General features: G+C 44.0%; 1 protein-coding gene across 1 annotated transcript in view; it reads right to left on the bottom strand.

Moving 5' to 3' along the window:
• Positions 1-22,427, bottom strand: part of CATSPERB (catsper channel auxiliary subunit beta) — a 147,149-nt gene that overhangs the window by 103,751 nt on the left and 20,971 nt on the right. Inside the window, exons 7-13 of the mRNA XM_075531640.1 lie at positions 21,449-21,544; positions 21,181-21,299; positions 19,024-19,056; positions 11,742-11,808; positions 6,447-6,493; positions 5,204-5,353; positions 4,258-4,410 (exon numbers count right to left, since the gene is read on the bottom strand). Coding sequence (XP_075387755.1) covers positions 4,258-4,410; positions 5,204-5,353; positions 6,447-6,493; positions 11,742-11,808; positions 19,024-19,056; positions 21,181-21,299; positions 21,449-21,544 — 665 coding nt within the window. The remainder of the gene's footprint in view (positions 1-4,257; positions 4,411-5,203; positions 5,354-6,446; positions 6,494-11,741; positions 11,809-19,023; positions 19,057-21,180; positions 21,300-21,448; positions 21,545-22,427) is intronic.

The raw sequence follows: 22,427 nt of genomic DNA, 5'->3' as shown, positions 1-22,427 counted from the left end.
CTATTTTGGGGGGTGTTGTTATGAAAGCCGCTAAATTTTATCAAATACTTTAAATGCATCTATTAAAAATAGACACACTTGTCATTTAATCTGTCCATGAGGGGCATTATACATGCTCAGATTGTATGACAACAAGCCACCCTGTAGTCCTCAGGCAAGCCTGATTGGTCATGCTTGCAGCTTTTCATGTGTCACTGGATCCTATCGTCTGACACTTTGCATCTTTAGCCAAAAGTGAAAGCAGCCAATGCCCTTTTTCCTTGTGCAATCCTTGGCTAGTTTTCTTATGAAAGTCATGCTCCCCTCATAAACCGAGTTGGGAAGAGCCCCATCTTTTTGTAGTCTCTGGCGGAGTTTATAGAAAATCAGAACCATCCACTTTTGTGCCCTCCCCCATCTTATTGGGAGCTCACAGCTATTGTAACAATTCATAGTTCAGTTAGCTCGAGCGTGATTGTACAAGTGTTGCCACCACCATTTTCAGAACATTTTCTTTTGTCTTGTGCTCTTTGGTCTCAGCTCCCTTTTATCTCAGCCCTCCCCGACCCTAGTTAATATATAAAATATTATTATTAACTCCCATTGTCTGCTCCCCTTGAGTGGTGATATATAGTCCTCATTGCTACCATTAGCAATCTACTTTTGTAAACTTGACAGAACACGCATTTAATCCCTCCAGAGCCTTACTGAGGGCTTTATATTTCTACATCACAATTTTGGAAATTGTAACATTATCATAGAGTTGTTTCTCTCTGAGTCTGCTTGTGAAAGACAAGTTTTTATTGAAGTTCATCAGACATATAGAAAGTGTGCAAATAACACGTGCACAGGCCAATGAATTATTTCAAAGCAGACCCTGGTGGTGTAGTGGGTTACCAGTGGAGCTGCTAATTGTAAGGTCAGTAGTTCAAAGTCACCGGCCTCCCTGTGGGAGAAAGAGGAAACTTTCTATTGCTTTAGATGTACAGTCTCAGAAATCCACAGGAGCAGTTCTACTTTGTCCTGTAGGGTCTCTATGCATCAGAATCGACTCAGTGCCAGGGAGTTTGGTTTGAATTTTTGAGATACTCACTTCTGTGACCAGATCAAGAAATAAAATATTGCCAGTGTTCTAAAAGCCCTCTGTGGTAGATTCATTACAAAGAAAGATTACCAATTACCCATCCCTCCCTATATGAAAAGGGCCTTCTATAAGTTCATAGAAAAATGTCATTGGTTTTAAATTCCATTTTTCCAAGAATCCTGGGAAGTACCCTCATACTTCCATCAAGAGGTGGTAATCTGTGGCAGTTACATCATCTACTGCCAACTTGAGCGAAGGGGTGGAGTCTAGCCTGTCAGCCAGATAACAGCTTGATGACCTCATTTGGAGGCCAGACCCAGTCTCTCTCTGCCTTCCCTTTCCTGCTGTGGAGACATTCAGAGAGCTGGAGGAGACACATGGAGACCCGTGCCAATGTTGAGATGCTTCCACTGCCATTGGATACACAAGACTTCTACCCACTGGCCAGTGATCTTCCTGCATTCCGCATCATTGCATGTGCTGGGTGAGTCTAAAGAGGAACTTATGGACTAGTACTGGACCTATGGGCTAATGTAGGACTTATGGACTTGATCTGGACTGGGTTGGGATTTTTTTTAATATACAAAAAAGCTCTTTTATATAGAGTTCTTTCTTATACACATATGAGTGTCTATGAATTTGTTTCTCTAGTCTACCCACACTAACATATAACCCTTGAATTGGGTTGGTCTTGTGACTGATTTGACCCCCAAAATGTGGGGGAAGCAATAGTATGCTAGTCCCAAGCCCAAGCCTCCCTTCTTCTTGTTGAGACTGAACAATTCTAGTTGAACTAACCATATGAGAGGGGAAAACAAGAAAGACGCGAGGCCTAAATGCTTAGCCAACCCACCACCAGAGGTCAGTCAGGGAGTGAGCATTTCAGGCTTTGTAGGCCATGCAGTTTCTGTTCCAACTACCTAACCCTGTCTGTTTTAGCATGAAAGCAGCCATAGCAAGATGTAAATAAATGGAAGTGGCTGATAAAGCTTTATTTATAAAAAATAGACCACCGGCTGGATTTGACCTGTGGACCGTAGTTGGCTGCACCAGGCCTTATAAGCAATGGAGGACTCATGTTGCTTTAGGGTACTAACTCAGACTGATTTGGAATGCAGTGACCAAACCCATGGCCATAGTCAACTCCAACACGCAGTGGCCCTCTATAGGATTACACCGACTGTACGTCTTTATGGGAGCAGACAAGTCTTATCTCTCTGCTGCGGTCAGGCTGGTGGATTTAAACCACCAATCTTACGATATCAAAAAGGCTCTAGCAGTGGTGTTCTTGATTGATATTTCTGTCCTCTGCCACATCTCAGCTCTTGTTTGGCCACTTTTAAATCACTGAATGTAAATAATACTACTTCTCCTGGCCCTTTATTTATCACAAATACTTGAAATGTTTAGGGAAATGTTGAATACCGACGTCAAATATAGACCATGAGCCCCAGGGAGTAATGCATCAGCATCGTTTACTCCCAATCTCTGAGTATTCTGATCAGAACACTGCCTTAGATTTTGCTTGATAGATTTGCTCATATCTGAAATATACACAATAGGATTCTCACCGTAGTTTATGCTATTTTGTAACCTCAAATAGATTCATTGTTTTAGCTACACATCATCTGTTCCCATATGCATTGTTTCAGTTCCTTGGCCTTCCTAAGCTTCTTACACTTAATGGTTAATCCCACTTCTCAATTTAGCTTTGGAAGATGCCCTTGGACTTCCATTCCATTTACTTGACTGTCCATAGTCAAAACACCCCAAAATAATTTTGAGGCTGATCACATACTGAAAAAAATGTCTAATCTACATACTTTGTAGCTTCCACAACCAATCAGAATAGCTCCTTGAGTCACCAGGAGTTTCTAAGACAGAGAAAACCAGACAGACAAAGCCCTAACACTACTGCCATAGAGTTAATTCTGACTCAAAACAACCCTGTATGGGGTTTCTGAGGTTGTCAGTCATTACAAATACAGGGTAACCTCATCTTCCTGCCGTACAGTGCTTGGTGAGCTGGCCCTAGGAATTTCACAACAGATGACAATGACGGAGCCACTTTAGCAAAAAGGAGAGCACAGGCTAACTAATGCCGCAGGGCTCAGCTGCAGGGGGAGAGATCGAGGGTAAAGCAGCACAAGGTGGGTGTTTGGAGAAGCACCAGGCCAGGAATTTCATTTAGACGGTTTCCGGTTATCTTCACGCACCACCAATACTACGGAAAAGAAGTTGTGGTCCCATTCTAGGGGTAAGGCACATTCAGGGGCAAAAAGGGGAAATTAGAGATTTGAACATTCAGGGTGTACACGCAAAGAAGTTTGGGAGGTTCAAAAAGACCGAAAAACAGGGCTTATCCCCTTTAAAAATACCTTCATTTTGCATGGACTCTATAGGTGTTGGAAAAGGTTTCTGGGTGGCACAAGTGGTTTACGGTTGGCTACTAACCTAAAGGTTGGTGGTCTGAAGCCACCCAGCCACAGTGCCAAAGGAAAACCGTGACAAGCTGCTTCTGTACAGCCGAGTACCAGCCTGTGGTCCTGTGGCACATGGGCTAACCCAACAGCAGTTTGGGGCTCGGACTAGCGGCGTTTGAGACATTACTGAGAAAGGGAATTGAGTGCCCACCTAGTCATTTCATTGTCAGTTCTCAAGTTTCCTTCTTGGTCCTCCTTACCTTTCAACTGCTTGATGCTCCGTAGATGGCACACTCACTGCTTTACCAAGCTTTCACTTGATCAACCCCGAACTGACTGACTGAACGTGAGTCCAGGAAATGGAGGATAGTTCTAGAAGGCGCTTAAAGAACAGCAGTGCTGGGAAGCCAGAGTTGATGAAGCCAAAAAGGGAAAGGCAACGTGAAGGGCTGAAGACATCAGCGCTAAGTTCTAAAGGGCTATTGGCAAAACCTACTTCCCTTAGAGTTGGAAAGAAACATGATCAAGTTGATAAAGTTCAAGGCAACCGTGGAGTGCCCATGGCTCGTCTTCATCAGCTAGGTAACTAATTGCAAAGGTACAGACAGGGCTACTAAATTTGGAACCAAAGAAATAGTTAATGAATATTTATGGTCTTTCCTCTCACGTGACCTACTGGATAACCTGAAAGGTCATCTGTAGAACTTCCCAGCATTGAGCAAATGAGTGATTTATATCTATTCCCGAATAAGAGGTTTCATGTGTACCTACCTGATTACCGTAAGCATATATAAAATTACTTCGTGGATGGAAGACTATTCCAATGGGAACAGAGAATGATAAGGGAAAGTAGAAAGCAGGAAACTTTCTCCGTGAGTTTGGCAGGTTATTTGCCATTGAGTTTATAGAGACAAAGGTCTTTTTCTAGAAGCAGATACAGAATACATGATTAGATCATACAAAATTTCCCCGTATACTAGTTATAATTTTTAGAGTTTCCAATGACTTGGATTTTGATTAAGAAAAGATCAGTCAACATCAATACCTGCTTCCTCCGCCCCTCTCCCCCACATTTATTTTCTGGAGGGTGGAAGTGCAGTCTGGGAGCGCCGGCAACCTTATTATGGACCCATCATGTGCAGCTGGCACAGAGACTCCAATGGCCATGCTTAAAACTGTCCTGCCAAAGGGCTTCTTAAAAATGTGAGTGCCCGGGCCTTCGCCTGTTTCTACGGGATCATACTTAATCTTGGGCATAGGGGCCAATCCTAATGTAATTTGGGAATGGCTCTAAAATGAATTCTAATTCCCAGCTATTGTTCAGAGTCTTTGGAATAGAAAAGGAGATCAACAACTATTCGTTTTAACTTATATTCACTTAAACTAACCATTTTATTGAACCGCAATTATATGCAGACCAAACTGTGTTCACAGTCTCCTGGAACACCAGCCGAGGAGAATCATGATGCGTGCAGCATCCACTTTTCCACCAGCATCAAACTAAAGAACAGATGGTCAGAGGCAAGAAACCGGAAAAGTGTCCTAAACACTAAAAACCTGAAAAGTGTCCTAAACCTAAACAATTTTGCGATAGTCAGTTTGAGCTGACTCTATTGCCAGAGACAACTAGAAAGTGGCAACAACTTTTGCAAAGGTGAATGTTCTTTTTTGCAGGACTTGGGCTCAAGAGCAGTCATCTCAGGAATAGCAGGCCTACCTTGGTAGAGAGGAAGTACACTCCATTTTTACGCTCTAGGTCAACGAGAAAGGTTATAATCTCGGAAGAAACACTCCGCGTTCTCTTAGACGTCGGTATGCAAGGGAACCAATCAATGAAAGGCTCGTCACTGTAGAAACACACGCTTGCCTACCAAACGGAAAAGGGAGGTTAAATGCCGCTCTGCAAAGGAATGCAACACGTTTCTTTCTGGCATAAACGGTGTTTTTAGAAGCACCATGCAAGTGCAGACTTATCAGGGTTAGGCAACTCTGATGAAATCCAATCCAACCTAAAGAACACAAAATCCTCCCAACTGGACCAATAAACAACAGCATGATAAACAGAGAAGAGACGGAAAGTTTCAAGGATTTCATTTTACCTAAATCCATGTGGACAGCCATGGACGAAGGAGTCAAAAGATCAATGGTTTATTGCACTGGGCACATCTGCTGTAAAAGGCCTCTTGAAAATGCTATCGAGCAAAGATGTCACTTTGAGAACTAGGGGCACCCAAGCCATGGTATTTTCAACAGCCTCGTATGCATGCAGAGGAGCTCTGGTGGTGTGGCGGTTACATGCTGCCATCCGCATGGTCGGCAGTTTGAAACCACCAGCAGCTCTGAGGGAGAAAGAATGGACATTTTACTCCCCTGGACAGTTAGTGTGCCTTGGAAACCCAATGCTGTGAGTCAGCACGGACTCAGTGACAGTGAGGTTGTCTGTTTCAGTTCCTACGTATGCAAAGGCTGGATGTTGTTGGATAAGACTATTAAATATACCATGGACTCCCAAAAGCACAAGCACATCTGTTTGGGAAGAATTACAGCCAGAATGCTCATTATGGGCAAGGATGGTGAGACTCTGTCTCATGTAGTTTGGACACTTTAGCAGAGAAACCAGTCCCTGGAGAAGGACATCATCCTTGGTAAAGCAGGGAGTCACTGAAAGAGATAGAGGAAGATCCAAATGAGACGGTGGACACAGTGGCTGCAACAATGGGCTCAAATGTAACAACCACTGGAAGGATGGTGCAGGCCTGGGCAGTGGGGTGCTCAGTTGTACAGGGGATTGCTATGAGTGACACCCACCTGACCACACTACAACAAGAGACACTGTTGAGTGATGGGCAGGCCTTTCGGTTTGCAGAACTGCCTTTCTTTCTTCACTTAAACGATTAATAAAAATTCATGAACCCATGCCCAACAAAAGCTCTTACCTTTTAAAATATTCAATATCATACCTCACTCAGAGTCCTGTTTCTGTCAAAGGTGATAGTAATATAATCAACTACAAAATATAAAGGTGACAAGAGTTACAAAAAGAAGGGTCAGTGTTAATAAAATAGACTGCATAACGTAGTTGTAAACAACCCAAATTTCCATCAACAGATGAATGGATTAAAATACCGTGGTACATACACACAATGGGGTACTAAGCATTGCTAAAAAGCAGTGATGAACGTATGAAGCACATCGTTGCATGGGAAGAACTGGAGGAAATCATGCTAAGTGAAGTAAGCCAAGCACAAAAGGACAAGTACAACATGAGTCCACTGAGGTAAAATTAAAATGCAAAAGGGGCATAGGGAAAAAAGCTACTGTATACAAACATTCCTGGGGTGAGGAACAGGTAGTATGGCAGGGGCCAGACCAAATCCAGGGATACACATGGTAGACAACTAAAAAGGAGAGGGGGGAGAAAAAAAGAACAAAAAAGACACAGATAGCGGGGGAACAGGGCACCCAACCACCCAAGGGGAGGGTGTTGTTTCTATCCCCACAGGGAAAGGGGATCGGACTTCAACCCGGTGCTCCAAGATGTGAATGCAACATACCGGCAGGAAGCAGGGAACCAATAGAGAGGTCTGAGGGACCGGCTCCAATCCCAACTAGGTGGACAGCCCCTCTCCCTACAGAAGAATTCACCTCAGAGGACAGCACTGAAGCTGCAGCTCAGGGAGAGGGACATGTCTGAGCAGAGTACAAGGGAGCAAATGAAGGGAGAGGCAGAGAGAGCGGAGCACATCCTGGCCCACCAAGCCTTGAGGACGACATTTCCACTCAGAGCAGCCAAAACACAGAGATGACCATATTGCTGGCCCCATTATGAGACTCGATGTCCCTCACTGACCCATAGCACTACGGGGGACAACACTGGAGACACAGTGCGAGGACTGCACCCGATCTGACCCCACCACACTGAGGCGAAACACTAAGGGTTGCAACAGAACAGCAAGGGGAACAGAGCAATAAGTCCCCAGGGAATACCAAAAATAGACTTTGGGGTCAGGGTGTGGCACCCCATTAGACTCCACTGGAAAACACTCCTAAAGTCAACAGACAGACCTTGAACTATTTACAGGCCCTTCTCTTTTTTTGTTGTTATTTTGTTTTCTTTTGTTGCTTTGCTTTGCTCTGTCTTGTTTTTGTGCATATTGTTATCTCTGCAGATCTATCTAGATAAGATAGGCCAGATAAACAAGCTGGAGGAAAAAACAAAGGGACAGATGGTTCTGGGGAGACATGGGAGAGGGGCAGGCGGTAGGGGGGGATAGGAAGTGGGTGTTAACAACCCCGGGGACAAGGGAACAACAAGTGATTTAAAATCAATGTTAAGGAGGGTGAAGGAGGCCTGATAGGGTTTGGTCAAGGGTAATGTAACAAAGAGGAATTACTGAAACCCAAATGAAGGCTGAGCATGATGGTGGGACAAGAGGAAAGTAAAAGGAAATAGAGGAAAGAACTGGGAGGCCAAGGACATTTATAGAGATCTAATTACAGGCATGTATATATGTAAATATATTTATATATGATGATGGGGACCACATTTATATGTGATAATATAAATAATTAATATAATAATATAAATAATATAAAACCAAATATATTTATATATAATGATGGGGAAATAGCATATATTTATAAGTTTAGTATTAAGGTAGCAGATGGACATCTACATATAACCCTTTCCCTGGGGGACAGACAACAGAAAGTGGGTGAAGGGAGACATAGGACAGTGTTAGATATGGAAAAATAATAATAATTTATAAGTTATCAAGGGTTTGTGAGGGAGGGAGAGCAGGGGAGGGAGGGGAAAAATGAGGAGCTGATACCAAGGGCTCAAGTAGAAAGCAAATGCTTTGAGAATGATGAGGGCAATAAATGTACAAATGTGCTTGACACAATGGATGCATGTGTGGATTGTGGTAAGAGCTGTATGAGTCCCCAATAAAATGATTTATAAAAAATAGACTGCATACATAAAAATTCTAGTAGTCTTGAATATGTTTTCTTGCACTTATAACAAGATGTTGTACTCATGGGAAACGTGTATGTGGACCAAGAAGCAGTTGTACAGACAGAATGAGGGAACACTGCATTGGTTCACAATCAGGAAAGCAATATGTCAGGGTTGTATCCTCTCACCATACTTGTTCAATCTGTATGTTGAACAAATCATTAGAGACGCTGGCTTATATGAAGAAGAATTCAGCATCAGAATTGGAGGAAGGCTTATTAACAACCTGTGTTATGCAGATAGTACAATCTTGCTTGTTGAGAGTGAGGAGGACTTGAAACACTTGCTGATGAAGATCAAGGACTGCAGCCATCAGTCTGAATTACAGCTCAAGGTAGAGGCCCAAATCCTCATAATGGAACCAATAGATAACATTATAATAAAGGGGGAAATGGAAGTTGTCAGGATTTTGTCTCGTTTGGAACCATAATCAATGCTCATGAACACATCAGTAAACGACATGTCACATTGGGTAAATGTGCTGGATAAGACATTTTCAGAGTGTTAACAAGCAGGGAGGTGCACCTGACTCAAACCATGGTATTTTCAATCACTTCATGTACATGCGAACATTGGACATTGTATAAGAAAGACTGAAGAATCAATGCATGTGAATTATGGTGCTGGGGAAAAATAATGAAAGTGGCATGGACTGCCAAAACACATCTCTCTTGGAAGAAGTGCAGCCAGAATGCTCCTTAGACGGACAGATGGGGAGACTTTGTCTTACGGACTTTGGACATGTTGTAAGGAGAAGTCATTCCTTGGAGAAGGACAGCATGCTTGGTGAAGTAGAAGGGCAGTGACAAAGAGCAATGCTTTTGACAAGATGGATTGACAAAGTGGCTCCAACAATGAGCTCAAACTTAGAACAGTTGTGACCAGGCAGTGTCTCGTTCTACTGTGCGTGAGTTTGCTTGGATTGGAGCAGACTCAATGGCGACAACCACCGCATGGGCTCTGTTCTACCTACAAGGTTTTAGGCAGTGTTTTGATAGGGTTGTGAGGGCTAATTTGCGGAAATCTGTCCTCAGGCCTTTCTTTCCAGTCCGTCTTAGTCTGAAAGCTCCGCTGAAACCTCACTAGCTACTCACGCACTACAATGAGTTCAAATATATTAAAGACCACGAAGACAGCAGAGGACCAGGCACCTTTTGCTCTGTTATACATAAAAAACAAGTCAGAACAATAAACAGCAATGACACATACTGGGGTTAAGTCTAAAAGGATTGCTACAAAATTAGAGACACCATTATTAAACATAAACATCAGAATGTGAGGCTATTGTTTCTCAATATATTTTATGAAACAAAAAAATATCAGAAATGTGAAGTGTGTCCAGCTTGCTAACCCTTTCCTGAAGAATTCTGTGCTCTTTGATTGACACCTCATCAAAACCTGCAGCGTGGACGCCCGTCACAGATTCAAATTGTGTTCCTCTTCAATGTGCTTTGAGTTGGGGGAACAAAGGAAGTCTGAAGGGCCAAGATCAAGGCTTTAGGTTAGATGCAGCAAGGTGTACCAGAAAAACTCTCACAGGACAGTCTTTGCTACTTTTGAACAATGAATAGGTACAATGTTGTGATTGAATAAAAATGTGTGCATAAGCAAATGTGGTGAAGAAAGCTGATAGTGTCCAGCTATCAAAAGATATAGTGTTTGGGGTCTTAAAGGCTTGAAGGTAAACAAGCAGCCATCTAGCTCAGAAGCAACAAAGCCCACATGGAAGAAGCAGATCAGCCTGCGTGGCCATGAGGTGTCAAAGGGATCAGATATCAAGCATCAAAGAACAAAAAAATCATATCATTGTAAATGAGGGTGAGTGCAGAGTGGAGACCCAAAGCCCATCGGTAGGCAACTGGATATCCCCTTACAGAAGGGTTGTGGGGTGGAGATGAGCCAGTCAGGGTGTAGGGTAGCAATGATGAAACATACAACTTTCCTCTAGTTCTTAAATGCTTTCCCCACCCCCCACTATCATGATCCCAATTCTGCCCCACAAATCTGGCAAGACCAAAGGATGTACATTGGTACAAATAGGAACTGGAAACGCAAGGAATCCAGGGCAGATGACCCCTTCAGGGCCAGTGGTGAGAGTGGCAATGCCTGGAGGGTGGAGGAAAATGTAGGGGGTAAAGGGGAAACTGATTACAAGAATCTACGTATAATCTCCTCCCTGGGGGATGGATAGCAAATAAGTGGGTGAGGAAAGATGTCAGACAGTATAACACTTGACAAAATAATAATTTATGAATTATGAAGGGTTCATGAGGGAGGGGATTGTGGGGAAGGAAGGGTAAAATGAGGAGCTGACATCAAGGGCTCAAGTAGAAGGCAAATGTCTTGAGAATGATGATGACAACAAATGTACAAATGTGCTTGACACAATGGATGTATGTTTGGATTGTGATAAGAATTGTACAAGACCCCAATAAAATGATTAAAGAAAAAAATAAAAGAAATATAGTTTTACATCCTAATCCGGATCACACAAGCTCACACATACTCACAGCTGGAGAAAAATAAACATAACGAACCATTAAGCTAGCATATAACTGTCCAGATGAATATGAATAAAGACATACCATCCTGTGATTTTAAACCCTGATACCTGTTATCAGTGAGCTGTATGGTCCATTATCATTGGGTTTGTTTTGCAGATATTTAATGTTGCTATGTTTCTTTTTATAATAAAATGTTGATGTTGCCAGAAAAAGAAAAAAAATCCCTCAGTGCAACATTTTGGCCCTTTCAATTTTCTTTAAAAACCTGCTTTCTAAAATTCCCCATGATCATCCTGTGTGCTTTCTGAAAAATAAAAATCTGTTAACCTGAAAACAGCCACCATAAGCTTCTCAGTTCACCACGCGCACGGCTGACACTTAAATGGCCTACCAGATCCCCATGGGGGTCACTGCTAAGATTCGACCTGGATTTTGAAGGCAGCTTCCTGGGACTAAGTGTATTGTCTGCTGCCATCCATCTGTCACGGAGACACGTTCAAACATGCTCTGTTTGGAATAAAGCTGTGCGTGTATGAATTAGAACCTTAGTACCAATCGTCTCAAAAAGAGTTGGACAACTGTCACCATCTTCAATTCTAGAACATTTTCTTCTTCCTTGTAGTCATGGTTATTCATGTAACGATTAGTTTCTGAGTGCCAGTGCTTTTTGCACTCACCCTGAATATGACTGGTTCTGATAAAAGCCTGCTGACTAACCTTGCACTCATACCCACCTTCATACATTTCTCTGTTAGCAAAGCAGTGTTCGTTATACCACAGTTTTCCTCTGATATAGTCCGTCTGTAAAAATAAAGAAGAATATCTCTTAGGCAAAATGTATTCATAAGATATAAAATAGAAAAAGAAGATGCATTAAAAACCCAAAATTTGATAGTTTAAGCACATGAGGCAAAGAGACAGTATAGATATATTGGATATACAGTATACACACAGTATAGATATATAGTATACACACACACATACACACACACACAAAAGGGTGTTGAGTAAGGACAGGAAACAAGATTGCACGTTTGGAACACTACACGGAAAGGAATCTAAAGACAAGTCATTTCATGTGATTAGCACATGCTGATGAAGACGCCTCTTCCCCATTTCCCTGCCGCCATGTACCTACAGGGCAGGGTAGTAATGCCCCATGGGTTTCTGAGACTGACTCTTTGTGGCTATCCATTGAGCTGCTAATCACAAGGTCAGAGGTTTGAACCCACCTTTCTCCCCAGGAGAAAGATGAGGCTGTCTACTCCCGTAAAGAGTGACAGTCTCAGAAACCCATGGGGCAGTTCTACGCTGTCCTGTAGGGTCATTATGAGTTGGCATCAGTTTGATGGCAGGGAGTTTGCTTTATTTCTAACCCACAAGCACTCACTGCTATTGAGCTGATTCCAACTCCTAGCCAGCTTATAGGGCAAGGTAGAACTGCTCCATAGGGTTTCTGAGACTATTAATCTTTATGGGGTCAGACAGCTACTTCTTTCTCCCGTGGATCCGCTAGTGAGTGGGAACCTCTGAACTGTGGTTAGCCGCCCCCTGCTTCATATACAACAGCACCTGGACTCCTTACATATTAATTCCCTTTCTTACGGTGGCATAGTTTCATGATTCCAAGAAGAGGAAACATTCCAAATGTTTGTTTTAATGAGTCTCTGTGTGGCCTTGTTGGCCTAGTCTCAGAAAACGTCTGCAAGTGCTATTTTCAGGGTAGGAGTTCTGAGACAGATTAATGTGGGAGAGGCCCCCCTGGAGGAGCACCAGAGGTGAGAGTGGCGATACTGGAGGGTGGAGGGAAAGTGGGGTGGAAAGGGGGAACCGATTATAAGGATCTACATATAACCTGCTCCCTGGGGGACAGACAACAAGAAAGTAGGTGAAGGGAGACATCGGACCCTGTAAGATATGACAAAATAACAATTATTTGTAAATTATCAAGGGTTCATGAGGGAGGAGGGAGCTGGGAGGGAGGGGAAAAATGAGAAGCTGAAACCAAGGGCTTAAGTAGAAAGCAAACGTTTTGAGAATGGTGAGGGCAACAAATGTACAAATGTGTTTGACACAATGGATGGATGGATGGATGGATTGTAAAAAAAGTTGTCCAAGCCCCCAATAAAATGAATTTTTAAAAAGCAGCCCCAGAGGAGCAGTGGTAGAATGCTTGCCTGCGAAGAGTGTCTGAGACCCACCAGCCACTCTGGGGGAAGATGTGGCCGTCCACTAATTGTGATCCCACGCACCGCTGAGTGAGATCCTGCCTGGCCCTGTGCCATCCTCCCAACTTTTGTTATGTCAGAGCCCCTGGTGGCAGCCACAGTGTCCGTCCATCTCCTTGAAGGTCTTCCTCTTTTCTCAGGACCTATTTTATCAAGCATGATGTCCTTCTCCAGGGACTGGTCTCTCCTGACAACACATCAAAGGACATGAGACCACGTCTCGCCATCCTTCTCTCTAGGGTGCATTCTGGCTGTACTTCTTCCAGCACAGGTTTGTTTGTTCTTTTGGCAGTCCACGGTCCCTTCAACATTCCTCGCCAGCACCATCATCCACATGCATCGATTCTTCCTTTGTTGTCCTGTCTTCCGTATTCACTGTCTAACTCTCACATGCATATGAGGTGACTGAAACACCATGACTTGGGTCAGGTGCACCTGAGTCCTCCAAGTGACATCCTTGCTCTTCAACACATTCCAGAGGTCTTGTACAGCAGATTTATCCAAAGCAATGCATCAATTGATCTCTTGACTGTGGCTTCCATGAGCATTGCTTGTATATTCAAGCAAGATGATATTTTTGACTACTTCATTTTTTACTCCGTTTATCAGGTGGCTATGAGTTGAACCCTGGTGGGGTAGTGGGCTATGCTTTAGGCTGTCATCTCAAGGTCAGCAGATCAAAACCACTCGCCACTCTAGGGGAGAAAGATAAGGCTTTCTCCTTCTGTAAAGAACATGTCTTGGAAACCCACAGAGTCCCAGCTACCTTGTCCTATAGGTTCACCATGGGTCAGAATCAACTCAATGACGGTGAGTTTGAGGTTTTGATGAGTTGGTGACAATAATCAGAGCTGGATGCCCATGTCACCCTGGCCTTCTTTGTCAAGGAATGTGGCAATTTTCTAGACCAGGCAAGACTCTTTAAAATAGCGGTGGTTATTACCATCTTACTTCCAGGGTGTAGAGGAGGGTCTGAAACCCTTTGATCTCCTGCTTTCTTGCTGTGTAACAGTTGGGTGGTCCTGTCTCTCTTTTTGCCTTCACTGGTGGGAAGCTTTGGGTTTAGGATTATTGGATTTTTTTTTTAGGTAAGCATCCTTTATTTTTTTAACCTAATTAATATATGTTGAACAACATACATTTCATTGAAATACATTTGAAAATTACTCACCATCTTGATCCTCCTCCCAAACCAAGGTTTTTAAATACTCTTATTCTCCATGAAAACTGTTCTTAGTTGTGAGCAAGACTACAGCCATTGTGATTGGAGTCAGCCCTGTTTAAGTAGAATCAGAGTTGCTATACATGTATTATTGCTTGTTTGGACTATTTCCCGGGGTTCAGTATGAGTTTGGAATGTCAGTTACAATTTGAACCTTGCTGAGTTAGTCTGGGTAGACTAGAGAAACAAAATTCATCAACACTCATATTTTATAAGAGAGAATTTCATATAAAGGGTAATTGTACGTAAAGCATCCCAACCCTGTCCAGTCCAAGCCCATAAGTCCGACATTAGCCCGTATGTCCTACATCGATCCTCCTCAAAGTCACAAAACACACTCAATGACACCGACTGCAGGAGGAAAGCCAAATCAGTGAGCCTGTAAGCATCTCAGCGCTGGCAGGGGTCTCCACGAGGCTGCTCCAGCACCCAGGGCTGCATCAGGGTAGGTCCATGTAGCTTCTCCTCAGGGATGTCTCGCAGGAAGTGAGCTTGCAAGCTGAATCAGGGAACTAGGTAAGGCAGCCACACACTGATCCAACCACCAAAGAACAAGAGACCAGACAGGCAAGACTCGCTGAGCCATTTCTCTTTCTGCCCCTTCAATTAATCCCACATGTTCATCGGTCGTGTGGGTACAATAAAACTTAACTATCACATCTTAGAGTCAATTGACCCCGCCAGCTGTTTTCCTTTCTTTTTGGTCATTGTAGAAGATTGACAAGGAGTGCTCATTTGGAAAGTCACCATCAAGATAATAAATTACAGAATTCTTCTTTGATCCACTCACTAAGCTTTATGTCCTTACTGCGTCTTACGGTGCTGCATAGTCTGTCATGTGTCTTAAGAATTACAACCCACTTGATTCTAATACCTAGTTAGTATTATTAGAAGAAATGAGCATAAATGTCACTTTGCTGGTGTCTGTCTGTACCCTCTTGGCATCCCGACACCCAGCTTTTTTTTCTCCTTTCTTCTTGACACGGTTTCTCATGAGGCTCATTGTTCCACACCTGGGCCCACCACTCTCCCCTTTGATGCCCTCTAGACATCTGGTTCCACCTATTTATTAAACACAAAGCCTGTCACTGCCATTTTTAACACCAATCCCGTTCTTCAAACCAGTACGTATCCGGTACCTAGCTTGTGCTGGGCACCACTCTGCACTCTGGCATCTCCTCTTGGACAGAGAAGGCTCCTGCTCTACAGAGCCTAGGGATTACATCCTAGGTCTCCATGTTTCTAACATTCTACTTGATGAGGTCTCTGGGTGGTAAACTCCCTTAATACCTGTCCATGTGGAATCTTCTTTCCTTCACCGGTATTTTTTAGTTGTGAATTAGGTGGGGGCTTATATGTCAGATCATTGTTTTAACATCCAACAACTTTAACAACCTATTAACCCCCCCACTTCCCCCCAGTGGCTTGCTCTGTCTCATTTTCCCCCTAGCCTTTCTCCCCCTTCTTGTAGTATTTTATCTTCCCCTTCACCTAAGTTAACACTTGCCTGATCACTAGCCTGTCATTTCTATCATGAGCTGTTGAAAGGACAAACCAATCTGTCTTGGAAGAAGTACAGCTGGAATGTCCTTAGAGATAAGGATGCCAAGATTTTGTCTCACGTGCTTAGGACATATTGTCAGGAGAGACCAGTCCCTGGAGAAGGACATCCTGTTGGGTAAAGTGGAGGGGCGAGAAAGAGGAAGACCCTTAATGAGATGGAGTGACGTGATGGCTTCAACAATGGGCTCGGGCACAGGAGCATTGTAAGGATGGTGCAGGACCGGACAGTGCTTCTTTCTCCTGTGCGTAGTGTGAGCGGAAGGCAGCCTCGCAAAACACAACACCCGTTAGCTTTCTACTTCCCCTTCTCTCCCTCCCCCTCTCACCTCTGGTAACCATCAAAATCAGTTTATTTTGGTATGCAAAGCTTTCCCCTTGGTTCTTTTAATCACAGTGGTCTCACATAATATTTGTCCTTTTCCTTCACTCAGCAGAAAAGAAAACAACAAAACAATCTCACTGCTCTTTAGTTGCTTCTGACTCATAGTGACCCTATAGGACAGGGTAGAACCGCCCTTGTGGTTTTCTAAGACTGTAACTCTTTACCAGAGTAGAAAGCTTCTTTCTCCCGAGAGGCAGCTGGTGGTTTTGAACAGCTGACCTTGCGGTAAGCATCCCGACACATAACACACTAAGCCACCAGAGCTCTTTAGCATAATGTCCTCCAAATCCACCCAGGTCATGAAATGTTTCGCAGTGTTCATGCACCAAGGTTTACTGACCCAGTCTTCCACCGATGGGCACTTGGGTCGTTTCCAGCTTCTTGTTACTGTGATTAGTGCTGCGATGAACGTGGGGATGCATGTCCATTTCCGCTATGTTGCTTATATCCGTAGGGGACATAGGAAGGGCTACACTTGCTGGGTCCTATGGTCTTTCTACTCCCAGCTGTTTGAGGCAGCACCCTGCCCCTTTCCACAGTTCCTACATATTTGGGGACGAGTGTTTCGATCTCATCACATCCTCTCCAGCATTTGTTGTTTTTGTTTTGTTGTCCTTGTCTATCAGTTCTGGGGTCAAGGGGTATCTTATCGTTTTGATGTGCATCTCTTGAATGGTCAATGGCCTTCCTGTGTTTGTTGGCCACCTGGGTGTCTTCTTTGGTGAACTGTCTGCTCATGTCCTCTACTCATTTTTAAAAATTGGGTTATCTTTTTCTTGTTGAAGTGTTGCTGGTTTCTTAAATTTTAGAGATTAGTCTCTTGTCTGATTATGTCATTGACCCTCCCCCCCTCAGTCTCTATATTCTTTTTTTTTTTTTAACTCTTTTGATGCCCGTAAGCTTCTTATTTGGGGGCGGGCCCCCTCATCTCCTCTGTTGAATGATTATCATCGTGCTGGATGGTATTAGGGCCCCGACATTTGTCCTATATTCCATTGGTGATTTGGATACCTGTCGAGTAAACATTTAGGTTTATACTCCATCTTGAGTTCAGGTAGGTCTATGGGGTGAGGTCTAGGTCCTGTTTTATTTGCCTGCACATGGAAATCCAATTCCGTCAGCATCATTTGCTGCAGAGCCCATCTCTGCCCTATTTAATTGGTTCTGGTCCTTTGTCAAAGACTAGTTGTTGGTAGGGGGATGGATTTGTTTCTGGGTTTTCTACTCTGGTCATTGGTCTGCATCCCTCATTGTACCAGTACTAGGTGTTGTGAGTCCGGGGCTGGACAGGAGGCTTCGAGGTGAGAGACCTCCCACTTTAATCTTCTCCTTATGTCATGCTTTGTGGCTTTCTTTTTCACCTAAAGTGGTAGATGCCTTTCCCCATCTCTAAAGAAGGATGCTGCTGGGACCTGGATCAGAATTGCACTGTATTTATAGATTGCGTAGTTCACTCTCATTCTGGAATAATCTCATTTAGCTGGGTTTGGGATTCCATTTTTTGCCTGACCTTTCCCTGCTTCCCTTTTCTTCTGATTTCTGCAACAAGCTTGCTGCTGTTGTTCGCTGTCCAGTCAGTTCCGACTCATAGCAATACTAGCTCCAACGGAAGGCATGTTGCCAGTCCTGGTCCATTCTCACATCTGCAGTGAGGTTGGAGCCCACTGTCGCAGCCCCTGGGTCAGTCCATCCTTTGCTCAGTGCCTTTCCTCCTGCAGGGTCATCTTCCAGCACTATATTGGACAACGTTCCACTGCAGTTCCTACGGTTTTCAGCAGCTGGTTCCTCAGACATGGACAGCCTGCTCCTTCCTAGTCTGTTTCAGTTCCACTGAAACCTGGTCACCTTGGGGGACCCTGTAGGTGTCTGAAATATCAGGGACAAAGCTCCCATCGTAGCAACACGCAAGTCACCAGAGGGGTGGGGGGCATGGACAGACAAGTGGTGTCCGACAGACAGCAGTTTCTGGGAATGAGTGACTCCCCCTCCAGGAAATGCGCATTGTGTTGCCAATCCACTCGTGTGCTCACAGGCGTGTGTCTGAACAGAGGGGGAAGAAAGCTTGGTAGGGGATACTCAATGTGGTGGCTGTTTCCCAAGGAAGCATACTTGTCTGCTAATAGGATGACCTCGTTCGATCAGGAAACTTTATTTTGCAACAGAGAGAGAGAGAGAGAGAGAGAGAGAGAGAGAAGCTAAGCGATGAAAGAACCCCAACCCCCGCCCAGCCAGCCCGAGGTCAGAAGCAAAGTTGATTCTAGTTCGTGGACACATTGGGAACAGCATTCTTTTCTCCAGTGCATTGGGAGCACCCCTGGGGTAGAGGGCTGTGTGAGCACAACATCTGTTAGACTGCAGCCCCTGCTCTGTTTAAAGGACAACCCTGGGCAACGCCCCACCTGAACAAGCACAGCTATGCCAGCCTGTGGGTCTTGGACCCACAGTGCAGAGGAAGGCTTGCTGCTGAGACAAAGGGGGGGCTTTGAAGCACGATTCAATGATGGCTGAAAAGAGACTTTTTATTTTTCACCTCAAAAGAGAATCGCTGTGTTGCATCTTATCTCTTAGCCCACCAAGTCAACCCAGGCTGCTAACCCGTGGAAATGGCAAGGCTTACTTACCCTTTCAAAGCCACAGAAGTCTGCCCTGGAGAACTGAGAGAAAGACAGAAAGACAGAAAGAAAGACAAACAGAAGTTTTAATTTTTGCTCAAACACTGAAACATTTAACAAAGCATGACAATTAAAATGCTGTCAATGGAAATTATTATTATTATTATTATTATTACTGTAAAGATTTAGGCTTGGAAACCAGAAGGGGCAGTTCTCCTCTGTCCTAAAGGGAGGGTAACTGTGAGTCATAATCAACTCAATGGCAGTGGGTTTGATTTTTGGGGTAATCGACTTGTGATCAAAGCACGCCTTTTGATAATTTATGTAGCATGGCTATCACGTGTCCAGTAGACACGGTCTTTGTTATCTAGAAATACCACAGGTGGATGGCTCTGACTAACAGGGATTTATTTTCTCACAGTTTAGGAAACCAGAAGTCCAAATTCTGGGCCCTGGTTCTAGGGGAAGAAAGGCTGTCTCTCTTTGCCAGATCTTCATGTTGTTTGACATCTTTCTTCCCCCATCTGTTTGATAGCTTGGCTTAATCTCTTTTTATATCTCAAAAGAGATGGGCTCAAAACAGACATTACTGTGGCATGGAGATGACACCTTCAATAGTAATGCATATTCACCAGCATAATGGAATATTCACCAGCATAATGGAATATTCACCAGCATAATGGAATATTCATCAGCATAATGGCATATTCACTCACTGCCACATGGAATCTGTTCCAACTCATAGCAGCCTGGTAGGACAGAGTAGAACTGCCCCCATAGGGTTTCAGACACTGTAATCGTCTCCTGCAGAGCAGCTGGTGGGCTTGAATTGCTGACTTTAGAGTAAGTGGCTCAATACTTAACCCACTGTGTAACCAAGGCTTAGGACATCTAAGCTCTATTGGGTGGGGCGTGGGGGGTGGGGGAATCATCACTTGTCTATCAGTGTGGTGGCTTGTGTGTTGCTGTGATGCTGAAAGCTGTGTCATTGGTATGTCAAATGCTTGGATCCACAATTGATGATCATGGAAGCAGCAGTCAAGAGGTCAAAAGACAAGTTACCCGGGGTCGATCTTCTTCACAGGATCTGTTTAGAGTACTGAAAAGCAAGGATGTTCCTTTGAAGACGAAGGGGCACCTGGTTCAAGCCATGGTCTTTTCAATTGCCTTGTAGACATGTGAAAGTTAGATACTGACTACGGAAGAGTGAAGAGGAATCATTGTGTTTGAATCATGGTGCTGGGGGAGAATCTTGAAAGTATCGTGGATGGCCAACCAAGCTGTCTTAGAAGAAGCACATCCTGATGCTCCTTAGAAGCAAGGATGGCAAGGCTTCATCTCACATACTTTGGACCGGTTATCTGGAGAGGCCAGTTCCTGGAGAAGGACATGGTGACTGGTAAAATAGAGGGGCAGAGAAAAAGAGGGAGGTCCTTAACAAGACAGACTGCCTCAGAAGCTGCAACAGTGGGCGCAAACATAAGAACAAGTGTGACGAGAAAGCAGGACTGGGTGTTGTGCTGTTGCACCCTGTTGTACAGAGGGTGGTTAGGTGTTGGAACAGACTCGGGGGCACCTACAACAACAATCTATTGCATATCCTCACCTCAACCTATATATCCTTTCTCTCAATCCCAGTACTTATTTTTATGTAAGAGTATGCCAGAGGTCTGGTGGCTTAGTGGGTTACGTATGGGGCTGCTAAGTGCAAGGTCAGCAGTTCGAAACCACCAGTCTCCACAACAGAAAGAGTTACAGTCTCAGAAACCCACAGGGCCAGTTCTATCCTGTCCTCTAGGGTCACCAAGACCAAATTGACTATTGGCAGGAATTCACAACCCCCCCCCCCCATCCCGTATGTAATACTATTTTACCTTGGTGTATTTGGGAAACCTATGAAGTTACAACAACAAAAAAATGAATAGAGAAATGTTTTCCCCACTCTGGGACTTTGAACTTACTCTAAAGTGGTGTAGCAATAAGGCATATTGTCTATTCAACCCTACCGAACAAAAGGAAACGAACGCGGCATTAAGCTTTTCCGTGCTTTCTTAAAGGATAGGAGCATTGCAGTTCCGAGCGGACAACTCTCAAACATCAAATACTTCCTCGTTGTGTCACAGAGAGAGTTCGTGTTAACGACTGGCTACAAGGCGGGGCACATACCGTTAAGACAGAAGCTGTTGGGAAGCGCAGGTCCGCACTTACGAAAAGACCCAGAGAGGTGAGGAGCACTAAAAAGTTATTGGTTAAAACCATGTCCACTATCGACAGCCCGGGGAGATCTGAGGAGGAGAACCACACCGTTGGTTAAAAGGGAGCAGAGGAAGTAAAGGAAGTGAATGCAGCAACAAAGCAGAGAGAGTTCGTGAACATCGATCTAGTCATGGACGTTGGAGAAATACTGGAGTTGAAGCAGCGTGCGGAGAATTACCTTGCTCAAGCTGGGAGTAGATGCTCTCTGTCAGGTTGTACCACGTGGTGTTTTTATATTCCCAAAACCCGGAGAAACTGAAGCCCAGGTAAATACCTGCCATGAAAGAAAGGGACAGTTCAGGCCAGATAACTTGACAAAGCTACTGGCTCAATCCTGGACAGTGAGGTGTTTACGAAGGAGCCTGGTGGCCTAGAGGGGCCTGCGCTGAGCTGCTAACCTCAAAGTTGGCAGCGTGAGACCACCAGTTGTTCCTCAGGAGAAAGATGAGGCTTTCTGCTCCCGTCAAGAGTTACAATCTTGGAAACCCACAGAGACAGTAAGTACTACTCTGTCCTTCAGGGTTGCTATGAGTTGGAATCAACTTGATACCGTGAGAATTTTTGTTTGTTTGTTACCAGCATGAGAATCTCTTAGAGAAGAAGATTAGCCATATTGAAAACACTGGAAGCTTATGCGTTGATGGGAAATATTGTGGCTTGGGTTAGGGACGCCTTAGTCCTTCAAAAGAACATCTTTCTCTTTAATATGTTAAGGAGTATTTCGTAGCAGATTTGTTCAATGCAGCATGTTGTTTGAGTTCTTAGATGCTACTTTCATGGGTGTTAATTGTGAAGCCAAGTAAAACGAAATCCTTGGCATGACCAAAAAAGAATTCATGTATTTTAATTATGGTGCTGACAAAGGATATTGACTATACCACTGACAACCAGAAGAATAAGGAGTCCCAGTGGTGTAGTAGGTTATCAGATGAGCTTCCAACTGCCAAGTCAGCAGTTCGAAACCACCAGCTGCTCCTTGGGAGAAGGATGAGGCTTTCTATTCCTGTAAAATTTACCATCTTAGAAATCCACAGGAGCAATTCTACCCCATTCTAGAAGATAGTTTTGACTCAGAATCTACTAGATGGTCATGAATTTAAATTTGAAGAAGCTTTGTGGGTTTGCCTAATTGTAGGATTTTAAAAAATTATAACTTC

Source organism: Tenrec ecaudatus, chromosome 14 (genome assembly GCF_050624435.1).
Source record: "Tenrec ecaudatus isolate mTenEca1 chromosome 14, mTenEca1.hap1, whole genome shotgun sequence".
Classification (NCBI taxonomy): Eukaryota; Metazoa; Chordata; class Mammalia; order Afrosoricida; family Tenrecidae; genus Tenrec; species Tenrec ecaudatus.
The sequence above is the reverse complement of the archived record's forward strand: the minus strand, read 5'-3'. Positions and strand labels throughout refer to the sequence as shown.